This window comes from Artemia franciscana, chromosome 1, assembly GCF_032884065.1.
Source record: "Artemia franciscana chromosome 1, ASM3288406v1, whole genome shotgun sequence".
NCBI classification, from domain to species: domain Eukaryota; kingdom Metazoa; phylum Arthropoda; class Branchiopoda; order Anostraca; family Artemiidae; genus Artemia; species Artemia franciscana.
In genome coordinates, this window is record NC_088863.1 from 45,623,814 (window position 1) to 45,643,205 (window position 19,392).

Below are 19,392 nucleotides of genomic sequence, written 5' to 3' on the forward strand. Positions count from 1 at the left end.
GAAATGAGAATTCGGTCCTTCGGGGCTTGTGATAGTCATTTTTTGAAATCAAATATCTTGTCTCATCTCCTTTTGGAAAACCCATGGTAAACCAGGATAATAATAATTTTCATGATAAAAGTAATACGAATGTCACTTATTCAAAATAAATTCCTTCGTTAATGCGTAGGTTCAGAAAGTTTTATTCAACTGGCTTAACATTCTGGAACATAATCATAATATAAGTGGCACCTTTTATGCAAGTATTAATGCTGATTTTTAGTGTTTTCTAATCAGGCAAAATAAAATATTTTTACGTACCGTCCTATCCTGAATTTAAAAAAGGAAATTCTTCTCCATTTAATCGAAAGAGAAAACACTTTCGGACGATGCAATTTTCACTATCTCCGGCACAAAATGCGAGACTTAAGGGATTAAGAAAAAAATCTGGGAAAGTAGGTGTCGAGTTTTAGTTTTCTGTCATTTACTTGGATCACGTTTCCAAGCTCTATAAGTTATGATATTACTCGTCAGTCAGTTCTGTTTAGTTGGTGACACAAAATAAAGATGTTTATAATGGACGAGATAGGGTGATCCTCTAAACCACCGTATCTTCTCAAGTAAGTGGACCCTATTTTGCATAAATATTAAAATTTAATTAAAGCCGGATATTACATTAATTTTTAAATTTTCTGTCTGTATCTTCTCAAACATAACTATGATAATATACTCCCTGGGATTCTCATTTATATGGCTAATTTGTGCATATTTCGGGGAAAACTTGAGCAATATGGGTTTTCTAGTGATCGTGTTGATCAACAATCGTATTCTAGTGACCAATAAAGGTTTCGTTGACCAACTTTGTGCATGAAAATGACCCAGGATCGAAATCTGGCTGTCAAACTTGTTGGTCAAATTAGTTCGAAATTCCAAGAAAGTATATCATGGAGGGAATTTTTTTTTACAATTTCAGAAGAGAAAAACTGTTGCTCTGCCATAAAGTCTGTTACATTTATCATTAGAGTGATCTCTTACTTAAAATAAGACGCAGAAACTGCTTTCTTTTGAATTATTCACCTCTTCCCCTGCAAAGTGTACTGACAAAATTTTCTTATATAAAACTAGAACTTTCAGAATTTGATCAGACAGTTATAGCTGTATTATAGCTGTATTTCAGAATTTGATCAGACAGTTATAGCTGTATAAACCGTGGAAATTAAAAGAGCAAAAATGTTCCTTCTATTGTTGGTCAACAGATTGCTGATGAACAATGTGTTCACCAGAAACGGGCTAATAAAGATGCAAAACCTATATGTAGTGGAGTGTATTGACACTGGCGTTTCTTTTCAAGTTTGACAAAGATCCTTTTGTCTGATTTATTGTGAAAATAAAAAAGCGGACAAAATATTTTTCAAACAAAATGTTTTTCTAATGAAAGTAATGGACGTGATTGACACTTGAAGTGGAAGAAACTCCAAAAGCAATCATGCAAGATCTAAAAGATTTTTTTTATTAATCTTTGGTGTTTTTTTGTTCTTTTATATTACATTTCACAAGATTCATTGGCCATTTCGATAATATTCATTTGAGGACATAGACCAAGCGATTTGTTGTTAAGAGCGATACATTCTCCTATTGATGTATGCCATCAGGAAGTGAACCATTTTGTTCAAAATATCCATTCCGTCTCTTGTTCCAGTTCGGTATTTAGTGATCCCTCTACTTTTCCAGCAGAAGCTGTTTTTTGTACTGTGGTACAGAAGTTTTCTCTATTTCATAGTTTGGTTGACGCTTCATTAAGCTAATTAAATCAGAAAATAGTTTGATTTTTGACTAGTAGGAAAGAATTCACTATTGTCGAGCTCATCCCAATGTATATACTTGAAATACTTACCTTGATAAGCTAATAAAAAACTTGCTTAAACTGCTATCAATTGACAATAATCTTAAACTCTTATAAGAGCTTGATTTCTCTTTAGGAAGAAATCCAGATTACTCTCCAAGAAAAGAAGCCTTTAACGTTATCGTTTTGTTCTTTTTTGAAAGACATGCACAGGCAAGGGAGAGGTGGTATTCATAGAGGAACAGGGTCTAATATAGTCAATCCAGGACCTCTTCTAAGTCAAATCAGAAAAAAGTCTCCAATGTTTCGAGATTCTGACCAACATGATTCGCAAGAGCTGCTGCGCCATTTCTTAGATGGACTCAAAACAGATGAACTAGAGGTAAGTTTACCCAGAAGTAATCACCCTGAGTTTGATTTTTGACCTGTCTGAAAATGTATAGGACTAGATTAAAACATGTGCCCTTTCGATCATGCAAGGGCTAGAAAGAATAGATTTTATAGTTGATCTCCTTCCACTTCTATAATTAAAATCCATGGCATGGATACTAAAAAAGATATATGAGGAACGTTGAAGATCTGAATTATAGAAATAGATCCAGTAGGGCTCTTATATAAATTGAAAAGTAGCTATGTCTTAAGCTGTATAGCGGTGTTTAGTGGAATTTAAGGCATTAAGGTGGTCACTCGGTCGAAGAAAAAAAAGGAGTAGCGGAATTTTAGTCGCTTAGTGGCTCTCGCTGTTCTCATCTAGTCTAAACCATCATTCTTCTGTTCTGGTACGGATCTTTTCATCTCGAACTGGAATGAAAATGGATGTTCTTCATCTACTAGCTCTATTCTGTCTTTTATATCATGTTAATTCAAAAAAACTTTTTCCGCAAAACAAGTTTTTCAAAGAAAAGTAAAGAGCTCCATTAAGCCAAGAATGAGCAAAAATAAAGTTAAAATAATCTTCCAAGCGTAAAACTACCCCAAATCACTATTAATAAATAAATGAAGCTCAAAACGAACAGAAATTACTATAAACAGCCTAGTCAAACTCAGAACAAGCAAAAATTAACATGAGTAAGGGTGATAATCCCCATGCCATTTCAAGACAAGAGCACAATTTGCGTGGGGGTTAGTTGCCCTCCAATCGAATGAGTCCTTTTTCAAATTTCTACAACAACAAATGGTCATCTCAAAATTTCTATCAGATACATTTCAAGGAAATGCAAGGTGTGTGCGTATGTGGGGGGGGGGGTTATCCACCCTCAAATCATTCTGAATCTCAAAAAGGGCACTAAAACTTCTGATTTTATACGGCCACCATTCCTATATAAACCTTGTATGTCCTCAGGGCTTAACTTAAAACCCTTGGCCTGAGGGCTCTAGGGGGGTGTCACCCTCAAAGATATAATTTCCGTATCTTTCAACTACGTTGAACAAAATGGCTATCTCAAAATTTTTATAGGATGTGTTTGAGGAAATGTTGGGCTTGGGAGGGAGTTTAGTTGCCCTCCAATCACTTTCGACTATGAAAAAGGGCACTAGCTCTTTCAATTTCCAACCGAATGAGCCCTTTTCGAAGTTTCTACGATAACTTCTTTCATACGAAGTGCCCTGGTCTAAACAAAAATAAATAAATAATACATTGTGCCCACGTTGCTCTTTACTTAGGCAGCGCTATTGCGCTGCCTATGGTCAGTAGACAACTTTGAATAATACACAATAGACAAACGACAAGCAGGAGACAATTCAGTAGTTTTATGTCACTGGACAACTTATTGACCAAATCACGGAATATTGGAAACTTATCAAGAATCTCGATAATTTTTAGAGAAGCGGACTGCAACAATTGTATACCAGACATTACCTCTACTCAAGAGCAGTTAGTTTTCTGAATCTTTTAGATAAAAAAATAATGTGGTGTAGCCCAAGCTACACCATATTAACGTTTGACAGTGGAAACCCAAGATTTGTGAATGATCTGTGTAATATGTGTTTCCCCTTGATTTTGACATCACACGTGTACTGCAGAAGCGGAAAATTGAACTGTCTAGAAATTGTTGATGACACGCAAATGACAAAACTGCTATCAAAGTTTCCAGCTTTTCTTATTTGAAAAAAGCTGCCTTAAATCTGAACTTCCAATCGTAAATTATTTGGCTCTACCTGAGAAATAACGAACGGAATTCATACTTGGCCTTAATCGCGTATAATTTGATTTTGTCGACACGTGTGATTATAATGTACCGGGGTATCCTAAACTGCTCTGCTGCTTGCCATAAACACATGGCTTAAAGGAAAAAATTTATCGGGCTTCTGCAATTATTTTTCTGAAAGTTCTGCCTTCTCTCGTTTTCTTTTGACTTATTCTGTTGCATTCATTTTTTTATGTTTCCTTCTCGTGTTGAGTAGTACAGTTTTACAGCTTTAGTATTTATTTATTTTTAAAGTACTTATGCTATCCGCAACTTATGTGAGTAAATTCGTTTTATTCTTTCTTTAGCTGAAATAACCTTTCTTATCATTTTTAAATTTTATTGCCAAATATTGTTTATATTTAGTTCGAATTTGTGATTGTTGATTCAGTAAGATGTTTAAAGTCCCTGATTTTAATTAATTTTTTTTGTGTTGAATTCTTCATGGAGATAATTGGCAATCTGACTTTGTCGTGCTCTTAATCACTTATTTAATGTGTTTAAAAGGCTTATCTTTTCTTTTCCGCTAGTTTTTTCACTAGTGCTTGATAGGAGAATATGAGAGGGACTAAAATATCTCCCCTCCTAAATATTCATATATTTCACTAAGCCTATTACTATTAATCAGTTTAATTTTTTTGTTTATAACAGTGCTACCTCTCTATTGGAATCAATCCTAATCTTATTTGTGACTTGTAAGCAACAATATCTTTAACTAAGTTTACTAGTATTGAATAGTTCAATTTTTCTCTATAAAACATTCCTATTTATTTCACTAAATTTATAAGTACTAAATATTTCATTTATTATCTATAAGAAATTCCTCCTTGTCTTGTGAAGTTATCCTAATCTGATTTATGACCTCCAACCAACAATGAAAAATATCTTAAAAACAAATATAGCTCACTAGGAAAATAGCAGGATGATTGTATTTTAAGTATGTATCAATTTTGATCCAAAAGTACTTCTCCATCTATCTTCCAGTCTAGAGCTAGACTTTGATTGTTTAGTTTAAGATTTTTAAAATTATTAAATATAATATCAATACTGTTAAAAGACTGTCCCTGTTACTGAGACTGGCTCGAAAGCCGGGCGGCAACCTCACAGCTGGCAGCTATTGAACTCATAGGGCGACTGGGAAGCCATCAAGTAACTTATTTCCTGCTAATCTTGGTATAAAAAACTGGATAATTCCTATTCAATTAGAATGTTTGACTAGAAAATTCAAGAGAAACAAGTGTTATTAATTGTGTGTTCTTTCTTTGCAGAGAAACAGGGCGTCAATTCTACGGAAATATGGTCTTTCTGAAAGGACAAAAAAAGATCAGGTTAACCCCGAATTTCTAGGCAAGCTCAAATTTTATGATCGTCAAGTCTCACATACCCTTGTTGATCAGATATTTTCTGGCCAGCTCATCAGTACGCTCGTTTGTGAGACATGCAAAGATAAGTCTCAGAGACTCGAAAACTTTTTGGATCTCAGTCTTTCTATATCTGAAGAGAAGCCTTCTCGACCAGCATGGAAAAAAAAGCCATTGGACGATGATGATGAGGATAGTACTGCCCTAGGATGTTTTAGTAAGTTAAAATGTTTTAGTAGTTAGGCTGATCCAAAATGTATAATTCAAAAATGTTTAAATAGAGCGACAAACGTCAAAAGACTAGGTTTAGTCAGGCTTAGAGAATGAAGGTTTAGTTGGAAAATATCATTAAAACACTGTTGCCATTTTGATTTTCTTTTTCTGCAGATTCAACTGCATCACTCATGTGTAGCTCTCAAAACTTTCTTTGAAAAGGTTTCTGATCCTATTCCTGTGTACCGTGTGGCCTAAAGTAAAAAGTAAAAACTGACCATTTAAATATACATGTTAAATAGTTAAAGCACTAAGGACAATAAAAAATGGCATTCGATTTTTTGAAGTGGTGACATTAAACTTACACGACCCTATACGTCATAAGAATTAAGAGTCAGGAGCTTAATTTTTAATGAAGCAGTTATACAGTTTTTTAGCAATAGTGGATGCCAATCAACGAAAATAATCTGAAAACGTGACACCAAAGAAGTTAAGCAGTTGTACTTACTTTGTTAATTGTTTTTTAATGAAGCAGTCATACGGTTTTTAGCAATAGTGGATGTCAATCAACAAAAATGATCTAAAAACGTGACACCAAACAGGTTAAGCAGTTGTACTTACTTTTTTAATTGTCCTAATTGCAGTAGGACGAGGCGTTTACCGCCCCATCTCAATTGCAGATGTTGCGTGGGGGTTTGCTTAACCACAAAATTCCCATATTCACCGTAGCTTGCAGTGTGGCTCTGCTGAGCCCTGTCCCAAGCCAAAGGTTAGCGAGACCAGGACTTGAACTCCCATCCTGAAGGACGTAGGATTGAAAGTCCACCGTGCGATCCACATGGCGAGAGTTGAGAAGTTTTAACTTTGTTTTGAAGGTGTAGTTGTCCTTGGAAATCAACAGGCTGTTAATTTCTGAATTTTTGCTGACGGAAAGTGTTGTCAAATTGAGCTAGTTAGATTTGCTAATTTATTTCTATTGCTCTACCAGGGAACACTGAAAAAAATGTAGTACTGTCCTAAACACTTTGTTATTTTGAAACAACAATGAGAAAAATCTTAGGAAACCGCAGTTTTCAAGCATGACTTGAGATGGTTCCGAGGGGTAAAATGCTTTTATTTTGATGTACTTGATACCCTAAAATATGATGTCCTGCCTTCAGTAATATTCCTGTGAATTATGTATATGTCTGACTTTAAATATCTGGAAAATTTTTAAACTACGTTCCAGCAATTCATGGTAAAATTTCTAGTCAAGAAATCAGTTATGGAAACTAAGCTCCAAGCATTCGCACGTAGTGCCTATTTTCGAAGTTTGTTGGTGGCACACAATCAAAATAATAAAATGTTTTTTTTTATAAATGGAGTCATGCCAGCCATCTGAAGGATCTTTATCTAATCTTGACAGTTATCATTTTACCATATAAAACGGTTAACCTAATAGAGTTAAAGGTTGCATTCTTGGAATTACCATACAAGGTTAAAACCATTACTAATCTTATGAAGCATGTCGTCTGCTGACGTTTCTTGTATGTTATATACAGTATTATACAAATGACTTTGTGTTATCAAGTTAAAAAAAATAATGATAAGACCGCAAAAAGATTAGAACAGAGCAAAGATAAGATTGAAAACATTTCTACATTTCTTGTGTGTTATGAGAATTAACTTCAGATATTTGAATAAATCAATCATCAAAAAAAAACTCATAACTAAAATGTATGAATTAATTGCTAAAACAAATATCTAATTCAATTTCACTTACTTCAGTCTATTATTATTCTAGAAATCAATAACGGACCTTCGAAACATCAGCTTAAAAAAGGAAAGAAAGCAGCCAAGACCCAAAAAAAGAAGTTGAAAAATAGGAAAGAGCCTCAATCAGTGGATGAGGAAAAAGAAAAAAACGACAAGGGAAAGGAGGAAAAAGAAGACATAAAAGCTAAAGAAAAAATGGAATCTGACGAAGAAGATGATAGTGTTGTCACTACTAAGTCTCCAGGCGAATCTCCTGGTAAATTTTCTGATTTGTTTTTCCTTTATCCTTGCATTTTTTTTTTCAAGTCCTGTATAGATAGGCTGGCCATCTAAAATAAAAAAATTTCGTTTTTCATGATTTTTAGTTAGGTTCTTCTATTGAAAGTGACAGCGAGGACTTCAGCGAAGACCGACGTCTTGGACATTGCTTAATTTTTTTTCTTTCTTTTTTTTCAGTTTTCACATTTTCAGAATACGGTTCCACCATAATTTTATCTGTAAAGCAGTAACATATTTTGATTTTGGTCCACTAAGTTATAATACTAGCCTTCGATTCGTACTCAACATGTCAGTAAACACATAAATACCAATTTTTGTGGAAATCAAACTCTTATTGTGGAATATGTGGTAGGTAAAAGATAAAAAAAAAATTATCTTAATAAATTTTTATCATCAAATTTTAGACATTTATGATCTTTAGTTGAAATTATCCATGAATGATCATTGATTAAAGACAGTTGCCTTTATGACACCATCAAATCGAATAACCTTAGTTGAATTACTCTGCGGAAAGAAAATAAGACAGTGCCCGTTGAATAGCCAAGGGCAGGTTAAGTTTGACTAATTGGTTTGCTTGTAGAAAATTGTAGAGAGCAGATTTTGTCTTGTCTTAACCCGTGTATTAGCTCTTTTCATCCTTACTTAGCAAGGCCGTATCCATAGGGAGACTAACGAAATCTGACACCCTCCACCGAAATTTTGTCTGACTCGTAAAAATGTAACAAAAATGCATATAAACATGTTTTTGATGCGTTTTGTAATTTCTTTTTTATGTAAATTCCCACCTCTAATTCGTATTTACTATTGAGCTTTAAATTTGTGGTTCAAGCTAAGATATAAAGAAGAAAGACCAAGTAGGTCAACTGTCACATGTTTCATAAGACTCTGTACCTGTAAGCTTTACTTTAAATTTTGGAAGGAAATAGGGATATTTTTCCAGGGGAAAGAATCGATGTTAGAATCAAGTGTATTTAGGTTCCCACTGGACTCGCAAGAATTCTCCTTGGACAGCTCCTTAGGACATGGACAGCTCCATATATACATACAAGGAATTTTTAAGTTCCTTGAAAAATCTATTTTAGGACTAGGATAAATACTTTTTTTTTTAGACTTACAGAACAAGATGGTGTTTTGAAGTTGGTTGGCAGGTTGGTAGGATGGGTAGACTTAGGATTGATGGTTGGAGAATCTATATGTCTATCTTCCATTTATGACGATAGAACTGAGTCTATCATCCTTGCTTTGATGTAATAGACCTTCGCAGGGAAGTAAGTTTAAGTGTTTTCCAGAACTTTAAAAAAGTTAGATTAGATATCTTCAGTCTGCGATGAACGAAGAATGTACGGTAAAGTATCAAAGCCTAGTTTAAACAAAAGAAGGAATGTTCTGTTTTGTTGTATGACAAAAAAACACAACAACATCACTAAGTTACTATTATAATTAGGATTTTCCCTGTTTCATCCATTGTTAATTCTTATCACCCAATTTTATGCTTGATAATTTGAATGTAATAATTGATAGCGAAAAAGCAGATGAGGCTGAAAATACTAATTTCCATTGCTAGAGTTTTTTGGATGCATCCCCGCGACCGTAATACGTGCAATTTGGGTTGAGTCAAAGTACTAGTTTTTGACAATAAAAACGGGCGTCTAGTGTGGAAAACCATTGCCAAGAAACTAGCAAGTGAATTGAAAAAAAAAAAAAAAAACAACTGATGCCCATCGATTTATCGATAAAAGCTTTTGTTTGATAAAGATTAATCTTTCTACTTCTTAGAAATCACCCCTTTTTGTGTGTGTGTTTCTTTTTTTGTCTTGACTTCAGGTAAGAAAAAATTGTTCTTCATTATTTCTCCATTATCGGTTTCCATGGTTAACTACTTTACATCATTTCAAATATGAATTCATAAGTCTCTGATTTTTACAGTTTTATGAGAAGATTAAGAGGGAACAATGAATGCAATCCGAAAGATGGCTTTCAGAATTGTCTTGCCGATATTGTCGTATAATGCCATCTATAACTACTTCGACATCGCCGTGAGAAATATACAAGTTTAAATTCTATGAATTTATATAATATCCTATTTTAAAAAATAGAATATAAAAACTTTGTATATTTCCTTGAAAATACTTTTTTTTAGTTTTGACATTGGCGTTAATCTGGGGAGGGGTGGTAACCACCATAAATTCTGAAAAAGTGGCTTTTTGGGTGGAGTATTTCATTGCGAATATTATTTTTTTGTATTCTAAAATAAACAAAACAATATTATGCACCCTACCCCCCTACATGTAAAAAAAAATCTTTTATCTTCCTCTACATGTTCGTAAATTGACGCCACTAATCGTCATTTTTACTACATAAAATTTCAATATCCCTTCTTTTGCTATATTTATTTGACTTCTAAACCAATTTTGGACATAAAGGGATGACAGCCGTAGCATTTTTAACCTAAAAACAAATATTTATTCAAATCGAGAGATTACACGCCATCTTATGATCTAGTAATTATTTTTACTTTGAAGCTCACTTTTGGTCGTTATACGTTAACTTATTTATGTCAGAGAGTTTGCGTGGATAAACCGAGTATTTCAATACTCATCTTGCGGAAATACTTACCATAAACGTTTAGACACATCCACTCTCAACTCATATCCTTGATGGCTTGTGCAAACTAAAATTCTTCTTTGAAAGTCTATATTTCATGCGTCTAAAATATTTCCTAAGTGGAAAAAAAGCTTACTGTTTGTGCGTATACACCCTTAAAAGGCTAAAAAAAAAAAAAAAAACGTGTCAAAGTCCTTAAAAAAAGCTGTCCCTTGAGAGGACAGCTAAATGGCTCATAATGTTTTTAATTGAATTTTGCTAGCTTATTAATTACAACCTTTGGTGTGAATAAAATGCTCCAAAAAATGGTCTCGTATCTCTTGCTCTAATGGCTATTCTTGCAGATGAAAGCGATGCTGACGTTGAGGATAATGCTGAAACCGAGAGCCTCACTTCTCGTACAGCCTCTACTCAAAACGATGGAGATACTTACGAAATACAGGAAGAAGAAATAGAAAACTTAAAGAAAGATATAGAAGGTTTAGATCTCGCCAATGCACCCACGCGAGAAAAGAAACGAATGAGCGGTCTGCCAAACACTTTGCCAAAGGCAGAGAAAAGACTTCATGTCTCGAATGAGGAGCTATTTACTTCAGAAAGGTCGTTCAATCCTGGTGTGAATTCTGATCATAAAACTGGTGAAGATATGTCTTTTTCAAGGAAAAAAGCGGAATGGTATGCCCGAAGTTTGTCGGCAATAGCCCCTCGATATCAGCCGAAAAACGGGGAGTGTAGTATACTTTCTGGATTAAACCAGTTCACCGCACCTGAGCTCCTTTTTGGAACAAATAGTATTGTCTGTGAAGGTTGCACAAAAAGGCAGAAGAAAAAAGGACGTGAGTAGATTTTTGTTTTATGACATTTTTGTTGATTTTGCTTGACCTATTTCATAGACTTCTTCTTTGTAAATCCTTGCGAAATCAGTGAAAAATCCTTCCATGAGAAATATTTGCCCTAAGAAAGCCCTTTCTAACACTTAGGGTAAGATATATTCCAAAAAAAAAATAACTGTATTTCGGAGTAAAGAAGAAAAAAAAACAGAGTAACATCAAAAACAGTTTAAAACAATCATACACATAAAACTGACAGAAGAATGCCCCGTCATTTTATCAATATTGTCAAAAAATAACAAATTAATAAAACATTAATAAGCATGTACATATGGGCCATGTCAGGTCAGAAAAATGAAAACAAAACGAACTTTAAAAAGACAATTAAAACCATAGAAAGGAAGAAAGAAAACTAACAGAAAAAAAAACTAAAAAGCAGTAAATAACAAGTAGCACAACTAACAAGCAGTAAGCATGTATGTAGCGGGCCATGTCTTGCCGAAAAAATTAATCTTGAAGTCAAACAGCAAACGGAGGACAAGATCGGGACATGCTGAGAAACGGCCGGGGGGGGGAGCTCTTCATGGGGAGTGTCTTTTTGGGAAAATATTTTCCGTGCGAAGGTTTTGTATTGCATTTACTTAAAAATGGATGCACATTTTAACTCTCCGGTACCCAAGTGTTTCTAGCGTAAATTTTGCTTTTAGAAGAAAAGAGTAAGGAGCTTTACCTTCTCGCAGGGCTGTTGTTTGGATAGACTTAATTTTATCTAATTCTTCCTGCAAAATGCGAGAGTGCCAAACTGGGCAAGCTTATTCAAGATGCGGGTAGATTAAGGGGTATAAATCCTTGAAGAATGGTAGGGGGCGTAAAACTTATCCAGGAGTTTAAGGAAGGACATAGATACATTAAGTCTGAGGATAATATTATAGATATGGATAGCCCAGTTTAATTTAGAACAAACAGTAACACCAAGTAATTTCCTGGAGGACACAGTAATTTAGGAGAGGTAGGATTGGGATTTGAAGAATCAAATTAGAATTACCGTCGTTTTAAGAGGTTGATTTTATTTTCATGTCTAATTCCAGGGCATCATATGCAATGTCATTGTGGATACTCGTAGCGTTACTTGTTAAGTTTTTATAGCTTCTGATTGGATTCTCAGTGACTTATATGCTTCTGATTGGATTCTCAGTGGCTTATATGCTTCTGAGTGGATTCCAGTAGAGTGGGTCATTTATCCGATTGACCTTCCCGCATCTGGATAGTAAATAAAGGCTGACCGGTCAAGAATTGGCTGAAATGGTTTTGATTTGGCTAGGCATAAAAACATTGACCACGTGCGCTTATTTTTAAAGGCATACTATACGAAAGTCAATCTAAAACAACATGATGCTGGTTATCTTCACTGGTCACGCTTTTTGCAGGGTTGCAATGAAACCTACGACAGTATATATGCACCTGAAACACAGAGGATAAGTAATATTATTTATTGGAGAAGCAACCCTAGTATGCTGAAAAAACTTCTCTATTTTATGTTTAAAGGTTTCATCGACTTGAAGATTGTTTAGTTCCATAGCTCGATTTTGTAAGGATGATAAAAGAACAAATAAATTTCGTTTGGTACTGATCTTTTCTATATTTTGACTGCTTATAGATTCCTCTTTTACCTTGGAAATTTTCTTTGGGTAATTACAAGGTCTTTAATTTTTATGAAATCATAACCATAGATGCATACAGGTCCGACTATTAAGGAAGAGGATGGAAGGTCCATTGGTTAAAGATCATATGTGCATTGAATGGAATTTGTTTTCTTCTACTAAATAGATCAAATATTTGTTGATACAATAAAAATACAAATACCTTCAACAAAATTACAACTCTAGCCAGCAGAGAGCACAGCTTGTTTTTTTTTATATTTTTAATTTAGTTTTTATATAGTTGAAATCCTTATTAACACTACATAAACTCATCAACTACAGCAAAATCACAGCTCTTAACAAAATTTGGAAGATGAATTTATCTTCCTTTGCCATAGTCCTGTCAATTTTCTTTGTCAAAAGATCTTATTTAATGTACTACCGCTGTATCAGATTCGAAAGAGAACTTTAGAGATGCTGCGTTCTTTTTTTTTATCTTTAGATTCGTATAAATATAAGAAAAGACTGTATCCATGTCAAGGAATGGAGGGTGTAGGGTGTCATTTTCTTGGCAGTCAACATATTAAGGGAAGTCAAATCAAACCGTATCCGGGCCAAGGGAAAGGAACTCTGCTTCCAGATTTGAGAAAGACTGAAAAACCCATTGGATAGATAGTGGTGGCTAAGTAATTAAACTCGCTAGGCATATACAGACAGTATATAGTAAACAAGAAAAATCTATAACACGAATTAAAAGTAAAAAAAGAAGTACCTGGAAATTGAAAACGGAGCCACATGAGAGGTTGGCAATTGTTAAAACCCTATGCAACATCAATAGCTCGGATGGATGTTTCTGCTATTCTTAAGATCATTCGTGTCTTAATTCAGTTTTCCATTGCTAAAACCATTGTATGTATTTTTCTTATTTCAGATGGAAACGAATCATCTGTTCATAGTCCAGCAAGAAAGCAGTTGTTAATATTTATCCCTCCTGCTATTTTAACTATTCATTTGAAGAGGTTTACCCATTGCGGCACAACTTTGAAGAAAGTCAATAGGCACGTTGGGTTTCCTCTAATCTTGGATTTAGCTCCGTTTTGTAGTGCTGCTTCATCGGTAAGACAGTGTTTTAGAATTGAGTGAAGGAAAAGACGAAGCTCAGGTTAAATAGAAATCCGGTGGAGTACTCTGAAATCGGGCATTTTCTGTGTCTCAGTGTTTGGCATTGTTTCTTAATATTAACCTAATTGGCTATTTGGGAAGCCGAAACAACGACGCAAACTTAGGTTTCCACCCTTACTAAGTATAAGATAATTGACCAATCAATTAATCAATTTATTTATAACCCATCTATCATTTGGTTCTTTATCTTCTGAACTGAAGAATTTAATTGTGATACATTAAATTTATGTTGTTTTTTTTCAAATTTTTGTGATACCACAAAATTTATTTTCATGGTGCGAACTTCAAAATCTGTAGCACCAAACTGATATAAAAGAAGCTATGTAAAAGCTTTTACAGTAAAACATTTTGTTTCTTTGTTTCAATGTATATGTTGCCGTAAATGTCCAAATGAGTGAATGTCGACATTCACTGGTGAATGTCTGAAATATCTTCTTTTTTTTCTCCTTGGATTAGTCAGCGTTGCCAGTCAACTTTTTTAGTTTTGTGTAAGGTTTGATGGTGACAAGATAGGTTACGTAAGGTTTGGTAAGCTTAGCTTAGGCTTTTAACCTATTTGTGATGTTTATAGCCAAGTTTGACCCAAATTAACATAATCTAACCTAACTTTAACTTTTACCGTTATAGCTTGCATAAGACTAAATAAGCAGACTCGGAAGGCTAATTGAATCCAAGCAGAGAAAAAGAAATTTTGAATATTCACTAGTGAATGTCGACATTAACCAGATTTGAGGCATTTATAGTAACATATATATTCAGATACCCTAGTAAGTAATAACACAGGCATAACATAGTATTATACAAATTGAAGTATAATAATCTAAAAGTTCTCTTTTTTTTTACTTTGAATGGTTGCTCTTTGCCTTTACGTGAGAGAAGCACATATTTTTACTTAAATTTTCCTAAAATAAAGAAAAGTAGGTTAAGAATTTTTGAAAAAAAAATTTTTGTAAAAACGTCTAAAATAAAGACACCAAAAAAAAGCGCTTCTATCACTAGATCTACTAAGAATTCAAAGAATAGATAAAACTAAAGACAAAAAAAAATAACCCACCGACTCTCTCATTGTGAGGTGAAAAACTAGTACAGAAAAATCATATGCATCTTCAGCAATGAAAATCAACCTTACTAAAATATGTTACATAACGTTCTTTAAATTACTGCATTACTGATACAAATTACCCAGTAGCTACGAAATATAGGGCACTAAAATAAAGGGCTAAAATACTAAACTGAAATGCCAAACCTAAACTAAGCGCTAAAAATTCATAGTTGTATAGCTGAAATATTTGCTTAGGTTTTATTTTCACTCGTTTCCCCATTCAACATAAGTTCTTGCTTTTCATATGGTCCAAAAGCCTTGGTCGTTATTTACTAGGTAATCAATTCATTTTGCTTTCTCAATTACTTAGAAGTGATTTTCAATAATTATCCTTAAATTGTTTCAATTTCTGCTCTTTTATTAAAAAGATAACTTCTTAAACGACATTGGCTTTCCATAATATAAACAAAGCAAATGATTAAAAAATGGGGTTTTTTAAGGCCAAGCGAGGATACTGACAAATACACAAAGGGAATATTTCGAGAGGACAACTGCCCGTTTTGTGTCAATAGCAAAAAATAACACGTCCACACACGCAACCAAGCACTTGTGAAGGGACCTTTAAGTATAGTATCTCCATGAAAGATTGGGATCCTGATAGAACTTGACTATGTGTTGTTTGAGTTTTTATCATCCCCCCCCCTTGCACTTTGGGAAAATATCTCAAGATTAAGCGATGTTATTCATTTTTTCACGTTACTCAACCTTTTGCTAGGTGTTTGAAGGGGACTAAGAAGTGATTGAGGAACAGTGATTATTATGGTAGGAAAGATATCCTTAACACGATCAGATAATCCCCCAATCGAAAATGAACCTAAATTGGTGCATATACACCTAGGATATTTAGGTGTTACATTAATTCAATATTCGGGTACCTTTCCTGAAAAATAAAATGTTTGATGGGTTTGACATGCACTTAAAAAGCGGTTTTCTAAAGTATATTTTATTTCAAGGGAATTTCGACAGTGTCTTCAAATCAAAACCATATATTATATTCATTATATGGCGTGGTAGAACATAGCGGAAGGCTCGATAGTGGTCATTATACAGCCTGTGTTAAGGTAGGTTTTCTTTATTTGATTTCATTCGTTTCTTTTGTTTCCTAAGTTCTTACAGAAGTTGCCGAATTTTGTCCTGCCAGATCGGTGAGGTTGAAAGCGAAATTCTTTAAAATGTTTAGAAAGTTTGTTGAAAAATGACTTTTGAAAACCCATTTAAGAAGGATAACAACCGTGCGTATTATTGCTATTAAGCATTCTATGCCACATCTTTCAAATGGGAATGTCTAGTTTATTTTAAACACAACTTTACAGTCGGGAAAAATAAGTTTTTAAATTCTTATTGTGAAATATCTTGGATCCATATGAGGCTATTTTCATTACGCAACTTGGAATCCGGATGTCAAAACAAATTAGATCCGTCTGAACCCAGCTTAAATGTTGTTGTGTCGCTTTTTTTCTTTGTGTGTGGTTTCATACAAACGTTTGACGATGTGTATTTTGATATGTATGTTCCCTGTAAAACATGCGGTTTTTTTTACAATGCCAGCAGTAACTCGGGCCGAAATGACAAAATACTTGTATCGTGGGGTTCAAAGCGAGCAGTAACTTGCATCGATTATCATGTAGTTCATTAGATCTCTCCAGTCTCCGCGACAGAATAATAAAAATATTTTTTTATGTTGTTTTAAACTGGCTTAACAAGTAGGACATTCTTCTTTTTTTTCAACGATTTTTCATCGGTTTTTACTGTACTTTTCAGTAAAGAAAATATAAGTGGAGACGGCTGAATTTCAGCCATCGTATAAAAGTAAAATTGTCGTAGTGCGTTGAAATATAAAATCTGCAGGATTGCAGAAAGACACCATATTAAAAACTTCTACACGGAACATAAACTTGAAAAGATAGCAATAAAATGGATTATATCTGGGCAAAAAAGTACCTTTGAAGGAAGTTTCTTCATCAGTCCCAGAAATATTACCCTTTATTGGCTTCATAGTTGCAAGTACAGACTTTATGCTTTAGATTTACTTTTTGTTGTATAAGCTTTAAAGAAGGATCTGCACCTATATCCTTTGAAGTTATCTCATTTATCAGTATTGAATAATTTAGTATTAATTTACTGCAACTAAATCATAAATCTTACAAACAAAGATTGACCGAGTCAATTATTTACCCTACGTTTTAATAAAGGACCCAAAGGATATATATCAATTTTCTTTGAAGGAATGTAATGTTGAATCAAAAACCAAAATATTCAACTAAATAATAATATTACATAATATTATATAATATTAGAAAATATTAGATAATATAAAATTATATTACAAAATTAAACATTCAATTGCATTAAAAGGGTTATAATGTAATGTTGTAAGGGTAATATTAAATGTATTCAAAAGGTTAGTTGAACCATCAGAATAGTTATTTTCCTGCTGAATGTTTTAACAAAGTCGTTGTAAGTGCCTAGCAACTTGTAAAACTTTATTTTCGAAGTTTAGAATTATTTTTTGAATTAAAGTTTTTACTACGTAAAATAATTTCAATTGGCATGAGTGTCTAAGAGCTAGAAAATTTATTTTGAAATTAATTATTTTTGTTCTACACTAGGTTCGACCAATGGATGGCGACCCAAAACAATTCCTAAGAACGATGTCTTGTAGTACATCAGATATTGATACTTTAATCGAATCTATGACAGACGAAAGACCTCAAACTCCTGACCTATTGAAAGAATTACCTAGTGATTTTGGACGGAGTTCTAGTGAGTTTTCAGAAAGTGATTTAGACAATCTGGGAATCAAAATTCCAAGTTCAAAGTGGTACTATGTCAGTGATACTCAAGTGAATTCAGTTGATATCGATAGAGTTCTCAAGTCACAAGCATATTTACTTTTTTATGAGAGAATATATTAGATAAGGCTAGTGCGCTTAGTGTTAACGCCTAATTTTTGAAATTAGTGTGTATTTATTGAATATTATGCAAAATATTAACAAGTTTCGAATATTAGGAAAAATATTCTTTGAGTCTCGAAGTCAACAAGGAGCTTGAGTCCTTAAGATAAACATTAAGTTTTGTAAAAATCTTTTTAATTATGGAATTTTCGATCCAACTCATTCATTTAATGAGTTTCGGGAATTTATTTGGGAGGAAGGATGCGGCAACTACATTAACAATATAGAATATAAGTACATGGGAATATGGAATAGGTTACATCAAGAATAGATATTAGGTGTGATGTATCAGGAAATTCGTTGGAAATTATTTTAAAAATTTATTTCACAAAATTATTTTTATTTCATTTCACTGGATTCTGACACGTGGTTGTTTTGCATTGTTATATATAGCTCGATGAAAATTCTAACTTGTTTCCAGCTATCTTGAGAATTTCCCTATTGTTCTTCTTGTTTTTAGTATCACTGTTTAAGTTTATATTTGCTTTAATAAATCTTCAAAGTAATATTGCTTATTCCTTTAAAGCCAAAGAATTATCGGTCATGATAATCTGTTGTTTAAGTACAACTAATAGAAAAAACAAAAGATTTCAGAAACACATGACTTTTTTCTTATAGAATTCTGGATGTTTATTTTTAAAATCAACTTTGCTATTATTAGAGGCGTCAATTCATACAAATGTGGTGGGAGGGTAAAATAAAATTTTCAATGTCTGGGGGGGGGGGTTTCGTTGTTCTTTTCAATTTTCAATGGAAATGCCAAAAAAGCTATTTTTCAATGAAAACACAAAAAAAAAATTTGCTAATCTAGGGGGAAGGGGGTGGGGGGTTTATCAAAAGGATGAAAGTGACACTTCAGTCGACGAACCTGGTCGTTAGCCGTATGAACAAAAGAAATTTGCTGATGGATTAAACAACAAAGTAAATGTCCAATAAAATTAATAAAAATACTAGGTGTTAAGGAAGATAGCCGAATATATTAGATGAAAATCTACAGTTTTCAAAAATTTTAAATTAGCTCCCTTTTCAACTTAGTTGTAAGCCTTATGAGCAAGTGGATCGGCTCAGCAATAAAATCTGAACCCAAAATTTTATATAGCTCATTTTACCACTTTATATATACACACCATTATTTCACGATGGGGAATTACGAACAACAGTATTTAAAGACAGGGTCCAAAATTAAAGAGCTTATTTAAAATGTCGCTTTATGATTTAAGTGACAACGCACTTGGTCGACTCTTAGTGTTTCATGTTTGTAAGGACTGTCTTAAACAATAAGGATTGAAGCACCCGGAGCATCAAATGAGAACATTTGTTGTTGACTGGACTCATCTTTGGTCTATTCATATCCGAAAACCTTGATTTTCTAAGATTTTGATTTTGATTTTTTAAAAGTATAATCTTGTTAGGACAGTGTCATATTTTGTCAGTGTTGCCACGTTAATCCGTTGAAACAATTAA

The 19,392-nt window shown here is 33.5% G+C and overlaps 1 protein-coding gene across 3 annotated transcripts in view; it reads left to right on the forward strand.

Moving 5' to 3' along the window:
* The window catches only part of LOC136030335 (ubiquitin carboxyl-terminal hydrolase 16/45-like), a 60,875-nt gene extending 42,441 nt beyond the window's left edge, over positions 1-18,434 (forward strand). For all 3 annotated transcript variants that reach the window (XM_065709253.1, XM_065709266.1, XM_065709261.1), the window contains 7 exons: positions 1,959-2,204; positions 5,277-5,586; positions 7,366-7,593; positions 10,565-11,056; positions 13,622-13,806; positions 15,928-16,035; positions 17,584-18,434. In XM_065709253.1, coding sequence (XP_065565325.1) covers positions 1,959-2,204; positions 5,277-5,586; positions 7,366-7,593; positions 10,565-11,056; positions 13,622-13,806; positions 15,928-16,035; positions 17,584-17,889 — 1,875 coding nt within the window. In that variant the 3' untranslated portion in view covers positions 17,890-18,434. The remainder of the gene's footprint in view (positions 1-1,958; positions 2,205-5,276; positions 5,587-7,365; positions 7,594-10,564; positions 11,057-13,621; positions 13,807-15,927; positions 16,036-17,583) is intronic.
* Positions 18,435-19,392: the final 958 nt, after the last annotated feature.